The sequence below is a fragment of the Sarcophilus harrisii genome, chromosome 4, assembly GCF_902635505.1.
Source record: "Sarcophilus harrisii chromosome 4, mSarHar1.11, whole genome shotgun sequence".
Classification (NCBI taxonomy): domain Eukaryota; kingdom Metazoa; phylum Chordata; class Mammalia; order Dasyuromorphia; family Dasyuridae; genus Sarcophilus; species Sarcophilus harrisii.
In genome coordinates this window covers 427,379,830-427,399,208 of record NC_045429.1, presented here as the reverse complement: position 1 = coordinate 427,399,208, position 19,379 = coordinate 427,379,830, and the positions used below count along the sequence as shown (strand labels likewise).

General features: G+C 42.9%; 1 protein-coding gene across 1 annotated transcript; it reads left to right on the top strand.

Annotated features, from left to right (window-relative positions):
- The first annotated feature begins 7,346 nt into the window (after nucleotides 1-7,346).
- Nucleotides 7,347-19,000, top strand: TCHH (trichohyalin). The gene is made up of 3 exons (XM_031967557.1): nucleotides 7,347-7,396; nucleotides 9,388-9,550; nucleotides 11,694-19,000. Exons 2-3 carry the CDS (start codon nucleotides 9,413-9,415, stop codon nucleotides 17,958-17,960), a joined length of 6,405 nt encoding a protein of 2,134 aa, XP_031823417.1. The 5' UTR covers nucleotides 7,347-7,396; nucleotides 9,388-9,412; the 3' UTR covers nucleotides 17,961-19,000.
- Nucleotides 19,001-19,379: the final 379 nt, after the last annotated feature.

Below are 19,379 nucleotides of genomic sequence, written 5' to 3'. Positions count from 1 at the left end.
GGATATGAACAGACAATTCTCAGATGAAGAAATTGAAACTATTTCTAGTCATATGAAAAGATGCTCCAAGTCATTATTAATCAGAGAAATGCAAATTAAGACAACTCTAAGATACCACTACACACCTGTCAGATTGGCTAAGATGACAGGAAAAAATAATGATGATTGTTGGAGGGATGCGGGAAAACTGGGACATTGATGCATTGTTGGTGGAGTTGTGAACGGGTCCAACCATTTTGGAGAGTAGTTTGGAACTATGCTCAAAAAGTTATCAAACTGTGCATACCCTTTGATCCAGCAGTGTTACTACTGGGATTATATCCCAAAGAGATTATAAAGAAGGGAAAGGGACCTGTATGTGCACGAATGTTTGCGGCAGCCCTTTTTGTAGTGGCTAGAAACTGGAAACTGAATGGATGTCCATCAGTTGGAGAATGGCTGAATAAATTGTGGTATATGAAAATTATGGAATATTACTGTTCTGTAAGAAATGACCAACAGGATGATTTCAGAAAGGCCTGGAGAGACTTACACGAACTGATGCTGAGTGAAATGAGCAGGACCAGGGGATCATTATATACTTCAACAACAATACTAGATGATGACCAGTTCTGATGGATCAGGCCATCCTCAGCAACGAGATCAACCAAATCATTTCTAATGGAGCAGTAATGAACTGAGCTAGCTATGCCCAGAAAAATAACTCTGGGAGATGACTAAAAACCATTACATTAAATCCCCAATCCCTATATTTATGCACACATGCATTTTTGATTTCCTTCACAAGCTAATTGTACAATAATTCAGAGTCTGATTCTTTTTGTACAGCAAAATAATGTTTTGGTCATGTATACTTATTGTGTATCTAAGTTATATTTTAATATATTTAACATCTACTGGTCATCCTGCCATCTAGGGAGGGGTGGGGTAGGTAAGAGGTGAAAAATTGGAACAAGAGGTTTGGCAATTGTTAATGCTGTAAAGTTACCCATGTATAAATCCTGTAAATAAAAGGCTATTAAATAAAAAAAAAACTGTCTATATTCTTCCCTTCACTTTCACCTTCATCTGCTCCTCAATTCTTTCATCTCTTTGCAATCTGGTTTCCAACTTCATCACTAGACAGAAACTGCTCTCTCTAAAATTACCACTGTACTCGTAATTGCCAAATTGTGTAGTCTTTTTTTTCAGTTCTTATCCTTCTTGACCTATCTGCTGCATGTGACTCTGCTATTCACCCTTCTTCTTACATACTCACTTCTCTCTGCATTTTCATGACACTCTCCCTCTAGGTTCTCTTCTGATATGTCTAAGCATTCCTTCTTAGTCTATTTTGCTGGTTTATCATCAATATCATAGTCTTTAACTAAGAATGTTCCCTAAGATTCTGTCTTGAGCCCCCAAATATTCTTTCTCTCTCAATGGCCTCAATAGCTCTCATAGGTTTTATCCCCATCTCTAAGCAGATGGCTTAAGTCTCATTCTTTCCCCTTAACATCATATTTGCATTCCAATTACCTATGAAACTAGGTGTTTTTCAACTAGATGTCCCCAAACTCAACATGTCTAAAACAAAACTCATTATTTTTTTTCCACAAACCTTTACCCTCTTTCAATTTCCAAAAGACATTTGGTCTCTGGTCATTTTTTCAGTCTCCCAAATTCATGTTTAACTGGACATCTTGCTTTCTCTCGCCTCAGTATCCAAGGAGAAAAGAGACAGAAAGACTAGAAGAGATGAAATGAAAATGATGATCCAGGATAATTTCAGTACCTCAGAAGTAGTGAAGAACAAAAATCATTCTCATCTTTAAAATCAGAGATTTGTTCTTGCTAATTGCTAAGCTCCCTTCCAATTCCAAATCCTAAAATCCTATGACTAGCAAGGATTGGCACCTAGTTTCCCCGGTCCCACTTCAAGAACTGGATTTATTTCATAAAGCCAAAATGACTTTGGCATTTGAAGAGATGTAGAATTCAACAAACATAAATTGACTTCCAAGATGACTTCAAAATATTTGGGATCAAAAAACCCTAAATAAGATCTATGTCATCCAAACTTTGTCATCCAAAGTTTACAACATAAATGTGTTGCAGCTTTTCTTCTCCAATCCTAAATGTTTATTAAAAGCCAAGCCTCAATTTCCCAAGTCCTTTTAGTACAGTATTAGTTCTAAAGCAGACAATTGGAATATTGTTCCAAATGATCTGACACCTCCTCTCTCAAAAGGGAAGATGCTTTCTCTTTCTAAGTGTCAAGAAATGCAAAAAAAAAGAAAAATAAGATTGCTGTACTTCTGATTTTCTAGAGTCATTCCCTTCATAGAGCAATTTTTAAGAAGAATCCTCTGGGAAATCTCAACAATCTTCAGGGAGTTTTGGTTTCTTTTTTCCCTTGCTGGGATATTAGTCACTCTCTAGAAATTGAATTCATTTATCCAATTAAGTGTGCCTTCAAATAAGGCTCTGGGATCCCAAAAAGCTGCTACAGTTAGAAAAAGGCATTATAGGACAGGAAAAGATTTTTTAAAACCTTTGACCCAGGTGAGAATAAAAAGAAAGTAGGAAACTCAGACACTCTGGACCTTGGATGAAATATGAAGGAGAACCTTGACCATGGACCCTCTGAAGGCTTAGAACATGGTCAGCAGGCACTCTACTTCTCCTTATGACAAGCCTCTTCTCTTCTTCCATGACGTAGGATTAAAGCATCTGCTGACTCTTAGAGATGTAATTACCACCAGGGTGGGGGTGCAATTAACATGAAGATAATTCACCTTGAAAGAAGATAAAAATTAAGAATTATTAATGATCACAATAATTAGCTCTTTCATATCTACAAATCACAAAATGCTTTATAAGTCATAATTATCACAACTCCCCTCTGAGGGAGGGATTCTTGTTTTCCAACTGCTCATCTCACAGAAGGGTGACCTGATGCTCACAGGGACAAGAGCAGGTCCCCAAAGTCATCTGTCTGGGCAGATGCCAACAAGAAAAGAGAATCCAGAAATCTCAGCTCCTCGTTTTGTATAATACCATCTTTGAATGGCATTATACAATATAATATTATACTTCTAACTTCATCAATGATCAAAATGCCCACCTAGCTCAGAGCTGCTGACTATTGAAATTGTTATAAGATAATAAAAGTATTTCAAGTTAATGACTATTTAGCAAACAACTGCTGTGAGGCCAGAGCTGTGCTAGGTCATGGAAGGGGATGAAGGAGTACTAAAAGAAGCCAAGATTCTTCTGAGGCTTTAATAAACTTACAATTTATTTGTGGGATACAAGAAAAATATATGAAATAAGCAGAGAACACAAAACCCCACATAGTCAAATCTTCAATTATGTGTTGTAATTGAACACATAATTGTTCAATAATAATAGACTAATAAAGTTCCCTGAAAGTAGATAGTAAGTCTTGGTACTAAGAGAATGTAGATTTAGGATTGTTGGGAAGAGAAACAATAAGCATAAGCAGAAATGAGTCTTCTACATAAAGAAGGAAAATAAGAAAATCTGAAACTCAAGTTGAATATATTAGAGCTCAAAGAAATAGCTGCTTTTCATTCTCTCTTTGGGGACCTTACAGTGATGGGGGGAGGGTAAGCAGGGAAAAGTGTCTTCTTTCCCATAATGATTTCCTTCATCACCTGACTTTGCACTTATTGGTGTTTCCTTCCATATTTCCTAGAGTAAGACCTCTTCAGAATCCATCTTCAAATTTAGGATCCAAAGTTTGAAGCCCAACAAAAGCAAATGAATTGTGCCCTTCATCTCCATTTGATTTCACAGTATGGAATGCAGAAACAACACTTAAGCTAGAGGATTCATATAGAATCTTGGATGTGGTGTCTTTTATTGGGTACATGAAGGAGAAAATGAAGGAATAGCATAAAGATCAGAGGAACTCAATTCAGCTGATGATTTCTTTTCAACAGAAAAACACAAAATCAACATCATCCTGCTTACCCCTCAAGATTCACAGATAATAGCTAGAAGGGAACTTTAAAGGTCATCCAAGCCAAACCCCTCATTTTACAAACAAAAAAAAATCTGAAGCTCATAAAGTTTGTAAAATTGACTAGTGAATGGCTAGTGAGGGTCAAAGTCAATTCTGAGACTTTGATTACAAAAAACCCAGTGCTTTTCCCACTGTCTTTATCTAAAGATTCTATAAATATCAAGTTTCTGGAGTGACTAGGAATTATGGGGCAGTTTAAGTGATATAGGTTTCATTTCCTCTTCTTAGCATCTCTGCAATAGGAAAAACTCAATCCCTTTGTGCTATGGACATGCTAGCCTCTGGCCCTTGGTTTGGGAGACAGCTCATGTACACCTGAAGGCTAACATGCTTGGGTTTCAAAACTCATCCTAAAACCAGAATGCTTTATGACCTCTTGGTGCCTCCATTTCCCATTGTATAAAAATAAGTATAAATAAGATGTGTTTGCTAATAAAGAATGTGGAGATACATTGATAAAAATCTCTATTCTTTGTTGACAAACCAAGATGAGTCTAAACTAAGTGATTCTAAGGATTCTCAAATGCCCTTACATAAGAATATACTGAACCAATTTGTTCTTGCTTGATAATTTTCCATAATCTGCAGACTTCCCAGGATGCTGGAAAACAACTAAAATTATCTCCATTTTCAAATCTCACTGCAGGTCTTCCCTTTAAAAAGATGTCTGCCCTTAATAATTACATCATGTTAACAGGGTACTTAATTTAGAAGGCTGAAAGACTGCTTTGTTGGAGAATATCTAAACTTGTTTTAGAAAATAAAATTTCAAAGCATTTGATACCACCAATGAAGGGGGCAGGAGAAAGGGAAGATATGGTAATATTTTGCTATTCATGAAGATTTTCAATAGAAACCTTGCTGCTAAACCTATGTTGAGGCTGATTTTTTTAAGTTTAAATAACCATTAAAATGACCATCAAGAGTCATAAGATCTGTGATTATTAAAAAAAAAAAAAGCATGAGGTCTCCATGGCAAAATCAATGTCACTTCAACACTCCCCATATGTTGTTGAAAGATTATGCTTTTACTTGTCCCCATATTTGTTTAGTTTCATCAACAATCCCTTAAGTATACCAAATTATATCACTCCATTAAGAGAACCCCTATGCTGTCTTGCTCTTTAGAGGGTATAATAACCACAGGATCACAAGGAGACCCTATCAGTTCATAGCATTCTGCTCATAGAACCGAAATGAAACCCAAGGATCCAGTTCAACTGGGGATCCCCAGAAAATCAGGAACAAATGCAAATGAATAAAATTAAAAGCAGACCCAATGATAGCACCTGAAATAGGTTTTAATGTAATATATGTAACCAGTCAAAAATCTACTCCTCCCTAAAAAAAGTCAAATTCAAGTTGATATTCTAAGAACAGTTCTATATCTATTGGATTCATGGTTTGTCAAGGGATTGATGCCAAGAGATGTCAAAGCAGAAGGTATAGTTGCTATTCTCAAGACTAAATATACATTGTATCCCACAGGTTAACAGTTAACTAGTCATCTTAGGCTCTTCAAGAAATCCCTACGGGTCACAAAGCTCAGGGAAGTGACTCCTGTCCTTGTTACTATTCAGCTACTCTTATTAGAATCCTCCTGCCTCCTTTTATTTCCCATTTGACTTTGGGCTTTATTATTCAGTTAGACTAATGCCAAATAAGCCAGCAAACAAAACTAAACTCTGAATCATTCTGCCTAACTGGCACACAAAAAGCTACATTTCAAGTTCTGAGATATTACTTCTCCAAAGCTCACTCACTCCAAGCCACTGAAATCTTCAAACCTTTTTAAAGTCAGTATTTTCTACAGGATAAAGGGAGGAACTGATCTGTCACACCACAACTGAATCATTTAATGGTCTCCATAAAGCTCTCATGCCCCAGTGCTTCAGAGGCTCTGAAATGAAGTAGGGGGAGATATAGACAGATGACCAAAAAAAAAAAAAATCAATTTCTTTACAATAAAACAGTATTTCAAATTGCAAATCCCAGATCATGTTGGGAAAGTCCTGATGGATATAATGGGAAAGAAGGATCTATTACCTTAATGAGTCTCTTAGGAGAGCAACAGACTAAAGTGCTTAGGTGTCATAACCATTAGCAACTTAGGCCCAGTATGATGACTATCTCTGCAGTAATGCATTACACCAAGTTTGTTCCCACTAAGGCATTCATATGTTAATGAGTTAAGAAAAACTAAACTTCTTTTTAATGTGGCATTTACAAAACTGGAATTCTCCAATTCTGAGTTTTCATTATGAATGTTTTAGTAAAATAATTATAATAACATCACCTCCAAAGTTTCCTGCCATTGCTATAAAAAAATCAATCATCTATATTCAATCAGAAAACATTTCTTAAGCACCTGCTAGGTCCAAAGTTCTGTGCTAGGTTTTAGGGATAAAAAGATTTTTTAAATGTCCCTGTGCTTCAGGAACCTATATTTCCTAAAAGGAATACATAAAGTACATACGTAAATAAATACCAACTATATACAAAGAAATTTCAAGAGGGAAATGTTATTAACTGGGGAACTCAGGAAGTGATTCAAAAAGGATTCACAAATGAGTTGTGCTTTGAACTTTGGTAAAGGATTCTCAGAAAGAAGAGTTAGAAATATAAAATTTGAATCTTCTTTCATGAGCACCTTTTGGGTGCTATGTGCACATGTGTGTATATTTGTATATGCATTTTTATATTGTGCTTAGTGCCTGGATATATTATACATGTCCAAATAAACTCACTCCTCATCTTCTGTGGCTGAGATAAAATCATTGCAGAGCAGTAATCATATGCAAGTTCCCACTAACTGTAGAAATCTTTAAGTGGGAAAATGATATTGTGCTTCAGTGTTATATCAAAATATTATGCTGAATTTCATAATTCTCTAATAATCTGTTAACATGAAGTTCAATGGTTTATAGATTATTGCTCTGCAAAGCATCTCCTCATGCAACTAAACTAAGATATTGAAACTATTCATAACTAAAGAAAATCAGAAATTTTCCAAGTGTCTCTGAATTCCCCATTACACACACACACACACACACACACACACACACACACACACACAAGAAATTGAAGGTTGAGTAAAGCCATCACCCAGAGTGTCAAGCAGGGACTATGTACCCCATGCGAAACAGCTACGTGCACATATGGTGAGATAAACACACCATTCATGGAGATAGAGGTGGAGCTGGGCTTGGTTGGGAATGAATCAGGCCATCCCACAGAGTGGGTGTCTCCTTCCTAAGTGGCTCTTTAGGGCACAATTAAAACCCCTATAAAAGGCCCTGCTCTCTTGTGCTCAGTACCCTTGCCAGCCTGTCAACGTACACTTGACTTCTTCCTCTGGTGAAGTGGGTAAGTCCCATTGTATGGGATCTCGTTCGTCCTAGTGATGCTTTGCTTTGAACCAGGGGAGATGTTTGTAGAGACTTCTGCATTTGTGGAGAGGTTTTGGTAGAGTCTGGAGTTTTGACCCCTTTCTAAAGGTTCCTGATCTCTGTCTTTGTATCATTTGGAACTTAAGTTACTCGTGAGCTAGGTCCTACAGAGCACTCTATTTTATTCTGTCTTCTTTAAGGTTATTACAAATAATGTCCCAAAAGTTTTGGGGTAGTTTTAACTTTAAAAGCTATACGACAGTTGCATCTTATGCTGGTTTTGTCCTCTCTGTGTTTTCTTGTTTTCTTCAGCTGAAATGTAATGACTGTCAAGTTATGGGTTTTAGAGGTTGATTATGACAAAGAATAGGTGAGCCGAGGCAAAATATATAACAAGTTCTGTTGTCTATTGGATTACTTTAAGACTCTGCTTTTGCCTGAGCCTTGATAGATTGATTCATTTGGGTGAGAGGGCATTTGGTGAGATTTAAGGTACTTATTTGTTTTATAATAAAAAAGTTAGCCAAAAGGTCAGTTCTGTTTAAAGTATGTTCTTTTGTCCTCATATTGTTGCCCTCCCAGGAATGGTCACTCAGCTGCTTTTAATAGCTACTACACATAGGGGAACTGAGTTAACATATAATATTCTTTCTTCATTTGAAAATGGGACATCTTGAGCTAAATATCTACCTGGCCATTGTAATATTAGGTGCTGACTTTAGCATTTGGAAGAGACAATATTTAATGGTGGTATAATGGAGTTGGAATTGATGACTTGCAAGTTTGACTTTTGGCTTCTCCATGGATTGATTGCATAACCTGACTCTCCTAAAGTATTCTCATTCTAATAGGCATGTATGTGTGTCACATATAACATATATTTATGTGTGCATGTGTCTGTTTTTGCATGTGTGTATGCATGTATATAGTTTGCTTTAAAGGTAGAACTATGTGAAAAGTTTCATTCACCCCATAGCTTTTGGCCTTCCTCCTTTGCTCCACTTTTAGAGAGAACTGATTATGAACAACAAGAGAGGCTGATTTAACATTCCTCCCACAGAATCACAGATTAGGAGGTAAAAAGAATTTTAGGGGGTATTGAGTCCAACCTTCTCATTTTATAGATAAGAAAACTGAGGCCCAAAAGAGCTAAGTCTTATTTCTTTGTTGGTTCTTTTAAATGTACCAATGAAGAATATATTATGCAAATTTATCAAAAGTTAGATAACCAAGAGTTGGCTACAGAGTAACCTGAAGTGGATTCACAAGTTCCTAAGATTTAGAGCTAGAAGGTATCTCAGTGGTGATTTAGCTCCACCCTCTTATTTGCCAAATAAGAAAACTGAATCCCAGAAAGATGAAGTGATATTGGCCAGGGTCAAGTGGAAAATTAGTGGGAAAGTCAGGTTTTAAAGTCACATCTTGTGACTCTGAATCCAATTCTACCTACCACCCTGCCCTTTGTTCCTACCACCTTTCTGCTTGGTCACTTCTCTGTTATTTCCCAACATGTATTTATAGAACTTCATAAGCTGTTTTAAGTGCTATATAAATAACATGCAGCAATATTTAGAGATGGAAAAGTTGAAGAAATCAAGACATAGCTAGTAAACATCAAAGGCAGGATTTGAACCTAATCTTCTTACCTTCCATACCAGTACTTCATCCACTGTGCCATGCTTTATCTTAACAACAATCTTTATCACTATTTTTGCTTTCTTTTCTAAAGACAACATTCATACATAAATTGCTTTTGAATACCACAGTAAAAAAAAAACTATTATGTATTATTGGTGTATTAAAGTGTATTAAAATTAACTCCTAGGTTATTAACAAATATAATTATTCAGAGGGAAATAGTTATTCCTAGAATGGACTAGATAAATGGAGTTAACCTATTTAAGAATAGAGAAACAAACTTTGACTCAAGCCCAGTGATTCCATGATTACCCTATTTTGTTCTTTCAGGTTTACTTAAATTTGCAGGGAAAAAATGCCTCAACTACTGAAAAGCATCATTGATATCATTGAAGTTTACCAGCAATATGTACAAAGTGATTGTGGTGGAACAGCACTAAGCAAAAAAGCTCTGAAGAATCTCCTGCAGAAGGAGTTTGGAGATATTCTCCGGGTAAGAAATGACAAAGAACTGACTGATCCTAAGAAATGTAATTGCTTCTGGGAAAGCTCAAGGAAATAATTTAAGAATATTTTGCACTTTTTCTATAGTATAAGTCTAGCCTAATTTAGGCATTTTTTTCTGGGCTTAATTCTTAACTGAATTCAGCAATGCTATCAAGATTCTCAAAGGACAGTATTCAAAGGTATAACAACTAATTGATAGGAGAGAAAGTGCACCTGTGATTCCATTGACAGTAGAGACTCCTAGATAAGTTAATTCTTTCAATTAATGCTGATCTTTATCTTCTCTGCAACTCCAAGTTCCCTAGAATCCTGAGAATTAAGAGATTTACCCAAGATTATATAGCCAATATGTACCAGAGATGGGACTTGAACTTCAGTCTTCCTAACTTGGAGGCAGGTTTCATATTACTCATGTTACTGTATACCACCTCTCTTGATATGATGCAAATAAATTTCTTTTTTTAAGTTGTAAAGGACTTATGATGAAAAATCCTATCCATATTGGAGAAAGAGCTGATTGTGTCAAAATACACAAGAAACCATAATTTTATAAAACATTTTTCTCTTGAGAGTTTTTTTCGGGGGGAGGGGAGAGATGAAGATCAGCATTATTGGAGAGAGTTAACTTATCTGGGAGTCCCTATATTAATAGAAACACAAGTGCACTTCCTCTCTTATCAGTTAGTTTTCATACCTTTGAATATATCTTTTGAGAATCTTGACAGCATTGCTGAATACAGTTAAGAGTTAAGATCTATGGGGGGGTTTGCAACATGACTTTCATGGAAATGCATAACTTGCAAAACTTCACATGTGCCTTTTCAATGTGAGAGGAAGAGAGGGTTTTTTTTCCCCCAAGTTTTAAAAACAAATGTTAAAAAATGTTCTACATATGACTGGAGAAAATAAGAAAATATTAAAACAATATAGTGTAAGCCAGGTACTGATATTAATGATTTTTTTAAAAAAGCAAATAACAAAACAAGTTGAGACTATCACTACTACAGATATCAAAACAATGTTCCTAACTTTTAAGCTCATTTGTGTTTGTTTTCCAATATAAATCTGCCATAATAAATATTTTGTTCTACCAAAATGTTATCTTTTTAATTATGAAAAACAACCTTTTCCTGATTTTTGTAAAATAGATAGGTCTTACTATATTAGATATGTGACAGCTGCAAACTATTTCACAAATATTGGATTTCACCAAAAGTTCCCAGTTTGTCCATGAAGATGAATGTGAATTTATACTCAATATCAATAAATAATGAAGTTTATTGGGTCTGAGATTACTCTGAAGTGAATCTGCAAAAGATATGGAGGCAGAAAAAAGAGATAAATTGATTGGTTGGTGAATGAAGGATATATGGATGCTAGATATGACAAGTGAAGGCAACTAGGTAGTACATGGGATAGAACAATGGGTTTGTAATCAGGAAGACTCATCTTCATGAGTTCAAATCTGGCTTCAAACACTTACTAGCTGTATGACCCTGAGCAAGTTATTTAACCCTGTTTGTCTCAGTTTCTTCAACTGTAAAATGAACTGGAGAAGGAAATGGCACACCACTCCAGTTTCTTTGCCAAGAAAAACCCAAATGGGATCATGAAGAGTTAGAAAAGAAGAACAACAATATGACAATTCCCAGTATCTATGACCTTTAAAACAAAACGCCCACCTTACAAGGAGAAAACAAGACTTCCAATTTTGAATCAGGGTTCTACAACAGGAAGGGATCTTAGAGACCATCTGGTCAACCCTATCATTCTAGAGTTGAGGAAACTTAGGCTTAGAGTTTAAATGACTTGTTCAAGGTCATATAATAACAGCAGAAAAGGAGGAATATAGGATCATAGATCAAGATCGATAAAGGATCCCAAAAGCCATCTGATCCGACTCCCTTATTTATAGAGATTAAATGACTTTGTCCATGGTCATGTAAGGTGTAAGCAGCAGGGGTGGGATTTGAATCGGGATCTTCTAAGTAATTTCATTCATATTGCTTGAAAAAGAATCTCTTAGATGATAAGACCTCGCAAAACATGATGGGTAACTAAAAACTCTTGGGTTTCAGAAACCCTCTTTAGATCGTCAAAAATTTTCTTTTTCCTTTATTTTCCTACAGAGACCACATGACCCCGAGACTGTGGACCTGGTCCTGCAGCTTCTAGATCGAGATTGTAATGGGTTTGTTGATTTCAAAGAGTTTCTTTTGCTATTGTTCAAAATAGCTCAAGCTTGTTATTATGCGCTTAGCCAGGCCACGGGGAACGAAGAGAAAAGAAGAGTTAAGCAAGAGGAAAACCAGAGGAAGCGCGAAGCCCAGGAGAGGCAACTCCAAGAGGAAGAAGAGCTGCAGCGAGCCGAACAACAGGAACGCGAGAGGCAGCGAAGTGAAGGGCGCCAGCAGCGGGAGAGGCCGAGGGCCTCTAAGGAAGAGCAGCTGCAGCAACAAGAACCAGAAAAGCGGCTCCAGAAACTGGAAAGGAGACTCCAGGAGCGCGAGCGGCAGGTCCAGGAGCGCGAGAGCCAGCGCTTGGACGACGAGCAACTGCAAAGACCGGGAAGGGAAAAACAGAGAGAGAGGCAGGTTCGAGAAGGGGAGCAGAAACGGAGACGAGAGCTCGAACAAGATCTTCGCCGCCGCGAGCAGAGACAGGAGCGCGCAGAAGAAGGGTACGGAAAACGCGAGCAGGAGAGGCAGCAAAGGGAGCGGCAGAGAGAGCGCCAGGAAGAAAGCAGGCAGGAGCGCGCAGAGCAAAGCTTGGAGGAAGAGCCCCAGCTGAGACGTCAGGAAGAAAGACAGACCCGCGAGCAGGGTGAGAGCCGCGGCCTCCGGCTGCAGTGGCAACTCGAAAGGGAAGTTCAAGGACGGCAGAACAAACTCTACTCTGAGCCCCGCAGACAGGAGGATGGCCAGTTCCTGGAGGAAGAAGCGAGGCGCCGACAGCAGAGAGAGGAGAGAGAGCGGCGTCAGGAGCGAGAGAGGCAGCTGCGCGAGGAAGAGGCACTGCCGCGTCAGGACAGATTCGGGCAGCTGCGGGATGGGGACTACGACAGCTTCGGGGAAGAGCAGGAAAGACAGCGGCGTGAAGAGGAGCAGGCTCGCCGGCGACAGATACGCGACCGGCAGCGCCAAGAAGAGGAGAGGCGCCGCGACCTCAAAGTCCAATGGCTGCCACAAGTAGAAGCCGAAAGACGCCGAAGCCGCCTCTACTCCAAGCCCTCTGAACAAGCCCGCGAGCAGGAACGTCGGGAGCAAAGGGAGAGGCAGCTCCAGGAGGAGGAAGAGCAGCTCCAGCGCCTGGAACAGGAGGTAGAAAAGAGGCGTGAAGCCTTAGAAAAGAGGAAGCGCCAGGAGCAGCGGGACAGACAGTACCGGGAGGAAAAGAAGCTCCAAGAGGAGAAAGAGCAGCTCCAGCGCCTGGAACGGGAGGAGAAGAGAAGGCGCCAGGAACAACAGGACAGCCAGTACCGTGAGGAAGAACAGCTCCAGGAAGAGGAAGAACAGCTTCAGCGTCTGGAACAGGAGGTACAAAAGAGACCTAAGGAGTTAGAGAAGAGGAGACGCCAGGACGAGCGAGATGGACAAAACCGGGAGGAAGAACAGCTCCAGGAGGAGGAAAGGCAACTCCGACGTCTGGAACAGGAGGTAGAAGAGAAACGTGAGGAGCTAGAGAAGAGAAGGCGCCAGGAGCAGCGGGACGGACAGTACCGGGAGGAAGAGAAGCTCCGGAAGGAGGAAGAACAGCTCCAACGTCTGGAACAGGAGGTAGAAAAGAGACGTGAGGAGTTAGAGAAGAGGAGGCGCCAGGAGGAACGAGATGGACAGTACCGGGAGGAAGAACAGCTCCAGGAGGAGGAAAGGCAACTCCGACGTCTGGAACAGGAGGTAGAAAAGAAACGTGAGGAGCTAGAGAAGAGAAGGCGCCAGGAACAGCGAGATGGACAGTACCGGGAGGAAGAGCAACTCCAGCGCTTGGAACGGGAGGAAAAGAGAAGGAGCCAAGAGCAGCGAGACAGACAGAATAGAGAGGAAGAACAGCTCCAGGAAGAGGAAGAGCAGCTTCAGCACCTGGAGCAGGAGGTAGAAAAGAGACGTGAGGAATTAGAGAAGAGAAGGCTCCAAGAGCAGCGGGACGGACAGTACCGGGAGGAAGAACAGCTCCAGGAAGAGGAAGAGCACCTCCAGCGCCTGGAGCAGGAGGTAGAAAAGAGACGTGAGGAATTAGAGAAGAGAAGGAGTCAGGAGCAGCGGAACAGACAATACCGGGAGGAAGAACAACTCAAGGAGGAGGAAAAACAGCTCCGACGTCTGGAACGGGAAGTAGAAAAGAGACGTGAGGGGTTAGAGAAGAAGAGGCGTCAAGTGAAGCGGGACAGACAGTTCCGGGAGAAAGAACAGCTCCAGGAGGAGGAAGAACAGCTCCAAGAGGAGGAAGAGCAGGTCCAGGAGGAGGAAGAGCAGCTCCAGCGTCTGGAAAGGGAGGTAGAAAAGAGACGAGAGGCATTAGAAAAAAGGAGACGCCAGGAGGAACAGGGTAAACAGTACCGGGAAGGCGAGAAGATCCAAGAGGACGAAGAGCAGCTCCAGCGCCTGGAGCAGGAGGTAGAACAGAGACGTGAGGAATTAGAGAAGAGAAGGCGCCAGGAGCAGCGGGACAGACAGTACCGTGAGGAAGAGAAGTTCCAGGAAGAAAAAGAACAACTCCAGGAGGAGGAGGAGGAGCTCCAACGTCTGGAACAGGAGGTAGAAAAGAGACGTGAGAAATTAGAGAAGAGAAGGCGCCAAGAGCGGCGGGACGGACAATACCGGGAAAGAGAGAAGCTCCAGGAGGAGGAACAGCTCCAAGAGGAGGAAGAGCAACTCCAACGTCTGGAGCGGGAGGAGAAGAGGAGGCGCCAGGAGCAGCGGGACGGACAGTACCGTGAGGAAGAACAGCTCCAAGAGGAGGAAGAGCAGCTCCAGCGTCTGGAGCGGGAGGAGAAGAGGAGGCGCCGGGAGCAGCGGGACGGACAGTACCGTGAGGAAGAACAGCTCCAAGAGGAGGAAGAGCAGCTCCAGCGTCTGGAGCGGGAGGAGAAGAGGAGGCGCCGGGAGCAGCGGGACGGACAGTACCGTGAGGAAGAACAGCTCCAAGAGGAGGAAGAGCAGCTCCAACGCCTGGAACAGGAGGTGGAAAAGAGACGCGCGGCGTTAGAGAAAAGGAGGCGCCAGGAAAAGCGGGACAGACAGTACCGGGAAGAAGAACAGCTCCAGGCGGAGGAAGAAAGGAGACAAGAAGAGCGAGAGGAGAAAAGGCCGCGCCTGCAGCAGCGAGACCGGCAATACCGGGAGGAGGAGAAGGAGGAGCTCAGATTTCAGGAGAGAGAAGAACAATCTCCTGAGAGCGAGGAATTCCAAGAACAGGAGAGCGACCTGCCATTCCGTGAGGAAGCCCAGAGCCGGCGTCTGAAATGGCAGTGGCAACCCCAGAAGGAAAATGAAGCACGTAACCGAAGGCTTTACTCCAAACGTAGGGAGGATGAACAGAGAGAGGAGCAAGACGATTCTCAAGTCCGAGACTGGCCAGCAGATGATGAGGACGAGTATGGTCGTGGAGACCTGGACAGACCGTCCCGGTACGAGAAATCTCGGCGGGGACAGGACAGGCAATTCTACCAGGACGAGCAGGAAGAACGGAGATCCAGGCAGGAACGAGAGGCGGAGAAGCAACGTCTCCAAGAAAGAGATGGGCTGTCCCAGGAAGAAGAACGGAGGCTCCCACAGGAAAGGAGACGCCTCCAAGAGCAAGACGAGAAATTCTTGGAGGAAGAGCAGTTGTCCCGAGAAGAACAAGAGGAATATGAAGAAAAGAAAAGATTTCGTCAGAGCAGAGACAGGAAGTTCCGTGAGGAGCAGGAATTTCGCAGACAAGACCAAGAGAGAAGGAAAAGACTTACCCAAACCCGAGACAGGCAGCTCCAGGAGGAAGAAGAGCTCTACCCTGAGGAACGAGACAGACAATACCGTAAAGAACGGGGCTCCCAGGAGCCCCGGGACAGGCAGTTCCAGGAGGAGAAGAGCGTGCTCCGGCAGCAAAGAGAGGAACGGAGACGCAGGCAGGAACAAGAAGAAGAGCAGTTCTATGGGAAGGAGCGAGAGCAAGAACTAAGACGGCGACAAGAACAAGACAGAACATTTCGCGAGGAAGAGCAGCTCCGTCGCCAGGAACGAGAACAAGAGCTGAGACGCCGCCAAGAACGAGATGGGACATTCCCCAGCGAAGAGCAGCTGAGGGAAGAAGAACTAGAGCAAGAACAGAGACGCAGGCAGGAACGAGACAGGAAATTCCGAGAGCAAGAGCAAAGTCTCCAGCAAGCGGTAGAAGAAGAAAGGAGACAACGTCTAGAACAAGACAGGAAGTTCCGTGAGGAAGAACAGCTTTACAGAGAGGAGCAGGAACAAAGACGTCGCCAGGAGCCGGCCAGGAGATCCCGTGAGGAAGAACAGCTCCGCAGACAAGAGCTAGAGCAGGAACGAGAGCAGAGACGCCAGGAGCAGAGACGCCAGGAGCCGGCCAGGAGATTCCGTGAGGAAGAACAGCTCCGCAGACAAGAGCTAGAGCAGGAACAAGAGCAGAGGCGCCAGGAGCCGGCCAGGAGATTCCGTGAGGAAGAACAGCTCCGCAGACAAGAGCTAGAGCAAGAACGGGAGCAGAGGCGCCAGGAACCGGCCAGGAGATTCCGTGAGGAAGAACAGCTCCTCAGACAAGAGCTAGAGCAGGAACGAGAGCAGAGACGCCAGGAGCCGGCCAGGAGATTCCGTGAGGAAGAACAGCTCCGCAGACAAGAGCTAGAGCAGGAACGAGAGCAGAGACGCCAGGAGCAGAGACGCCAGGAGCCGGCCAGGAGATTCCGTGAGGAAGAACAGCTCCGCAGACAAGAGCTAGAGCAGGAACGAGAGCAGAGACGCCAGGAGCAGAGACGCCAGGAGCCGGCCAGGAGATTCCGTGAGGAAGAACAGCTCCTCAGACAAGAGCTAGAGCAGGAACGAGAGCAGAGACGCCAGGAGCAGAGGCGCCAGGAGCCGGCCAGGAGATTCCGTGAGGAAGAACAGCTCCGCAGACAAGAGCTAGAGCAGGAACCGGAGCAGAGACGCCAGGAGCCGGCCAGGAGATTCCGTGAGGAAGAACAGCTCCGCAGACAAGAGCTAGAGCAGGAACGAGAGAGACGCCAGGAGCAGAGGCGCCAGGAGCCGGCCAGGAGATTCCGTGAGGAAGAACAGCTCCGCAGACAAGAGCTAGAGCAGGAACCGGAGCAGAGGCGCCAGGAGCCGGCCAGGAGATTCCGTGAGGAAGAACAGCTCCGCAGACAAGAGCTAGAGCAGGAACGGGAGCAGAGACGCCAGGAGCCGGCCAGGAGATTCCGTGAGGAAGAACAGCTCCGCAGACAAGAGCTAGAGCAGGAACAGGAGCAGAGACGCCAGGAGCCGGCCAGGAGATTCCGTGAGGAAGAACAGCTCCGCAGACAAGAGCTAGAGCAGGAACGAGAGCAGAGACGCCAGGAGCAGAGGCGCCAGGAGCCGGCCAGGAGATTCCGTGAGGAAGAACAGCTCCGCAGACAAGAGCTAGAGCAGGAACGAGAGCAGAGACGCCAGGAGCAGAGGCGCCAGGAGCCGGCCAGGAGATTCCGTGAGGAAGAACAGCTCCGCAGACAAGAGCTAGAGCAGGAACCGGAGCAGAGGCGCCAGGAGCCGGCCAGGAGATTCCGTGAGGAAGAACAGCTCCTCAGACAAGAGCTAGAGCAGGAACGAGAGCAGAGACGCCAGGAGCAGAGGCGCCAGGAGCCGGCCAGGAGATTCCGCGAGGAAGAACAGCTCCGCAGACAAGAGCTAGAGCAGGAACCGGAGCAGAGGCGCCAGGAGCCGGCCAGGAGATTCCGTGAGGAAGAACAGCTCCGCAGACAAGAGCTAGAGCAGGAACGAGAGCAGAGACGCCAGGAGCAGAGACGCCAGGAGCCGGCCAGGAGATTCCGTGAGGAAGAACAGCTCCTCAGACAAGAGCTAGAGCAGGAACGAGAACAGAGACGCCAGGAGCCGACCAGGAGATTCCGTGAGGAAGAACAGCTCCGCAGACAAGAGCTAGAGCAGGAACAGGAGCAGAGGCGCCAGGAGCGAGAGAAGAGAGTCCGCGACGAGCAACTGCGCAGACAGGAGGGAGAAGGGCAGCGGTACCGTCAAGAGTTCGACGCGCAAACGCGGGACCAGCTCCGAGACAGGCAGTCTAGGGAAGAAGACAAGAATCGTAGGCAGGTGCAGGATTTTAGCTCCCGTCAAATTTCTAAACCAATTGTCCGTTCCAGCCCACTGTATGAATATATTCAAGAACAAAGGTCCCAATATCGTCCATAGGAGAAGTTGTCAAAGTCTGATCACTTACCAAAGTTTAGACAACAGGAAATGGAAAACACCGCGTACCAAGTGATTGATCAAGCACAAGTTCTTTTTGGTTATGGGAAAACTTTTTCTGTCCAAATAAGGGGGGGGCGGGGAGAATTCTGCCCCTCCCCCAAAAGTTTAATTTAACTTTCTTTCTTCAGTCTTTCTTGTAGTTCTTTACTACAGAATGTCTTCAGTCTTTGATGCAGATGTGGTGTTCATTAAGAAACAACAATGAGGAATTTAAGGGGGGTCTGCATTCGATTGTTCATCCGATCGTCAGAGTTAACACAAGAATCAAGATCTGCGGTTCTTCCTTGAATGGGGCAATTAGGCTTGAAGCTATGTCAATTTCTAAAGTTTGTGCAAATTAAGATTTCTCTGAAAACATAATTCAGCTTTCCTTCAACCCAGATTACATTTTGAGTGGGAGTTACCCCCCCATTGTAGCTTTAAGGCTTCATTTTTTGCCATTTTAGACAGTGCGCTCGTGAAGGCAGTCCATAATTGAAATAAATGTTTAAATTTTGAAATCTGATCACTTAAAAATTAAGAAGACTTGGATTCAGGACTGTTTTCTCAAAATAAATAAATAGCCTGGAGACAACAAACAAAATCATGAAGCAAAATCAAAGTGTTTCTTAAAAAACTCCACAACTCAAATTTCAAATAAATATATAAGTAGATGTCTAGTATATTCTATAGTACTTTAGTTCTTTCCCCTAGTCCTTGAGAGGGTTGTAGATCTTTGCACCTCTGTGAATTTCAGCTGGTCATGAAACCAACTCAGAGAATTCTGAAGATCTGCCTTAGTGATTGGTACCTGGACCTACCAGAGTTAATTAGGAGGAAGGGACAATGTATAGTGGAAAATGTGTGGAGGACTGTACAGGTACCCTTAGACCCTAGGACAAGACCCATCAACCCATAACCCTTTGAGGCTCATTGATACTATCTTGGGGACATTCTTGTTGAAATAATTGGACTATGGAAATCAATTAATAAATGTTTGGCAATTACTTTTTTTTCTGTTTCATTTCTTCATCTTTACAACAAAAGGACTGGAAATTGACATACTCCCCACACACATACCCAAATCATTACATTTTTTATTATGTGTGACAAGATGTTAGGGACATTTTTCATAAGAAATACCAAAAAAACAAAACAAAACAAAACAAAAAAACCTACCCAAAGGAGAATACTGGGCAGGACAGATTATCATGGACAGCCAAAATTAAATTCACAACATGAGTAATAACCATCTCATCCCCATATGTACAAAAGTGAGCAACAACCAAAAAAGTTCCATTCCTTCACATTTTCCAAGGGTTTTTCATGATTAAGAGCAAAAACAATGTAATAGGTTGTTGCTGGGGTTTTTTGTTTGTT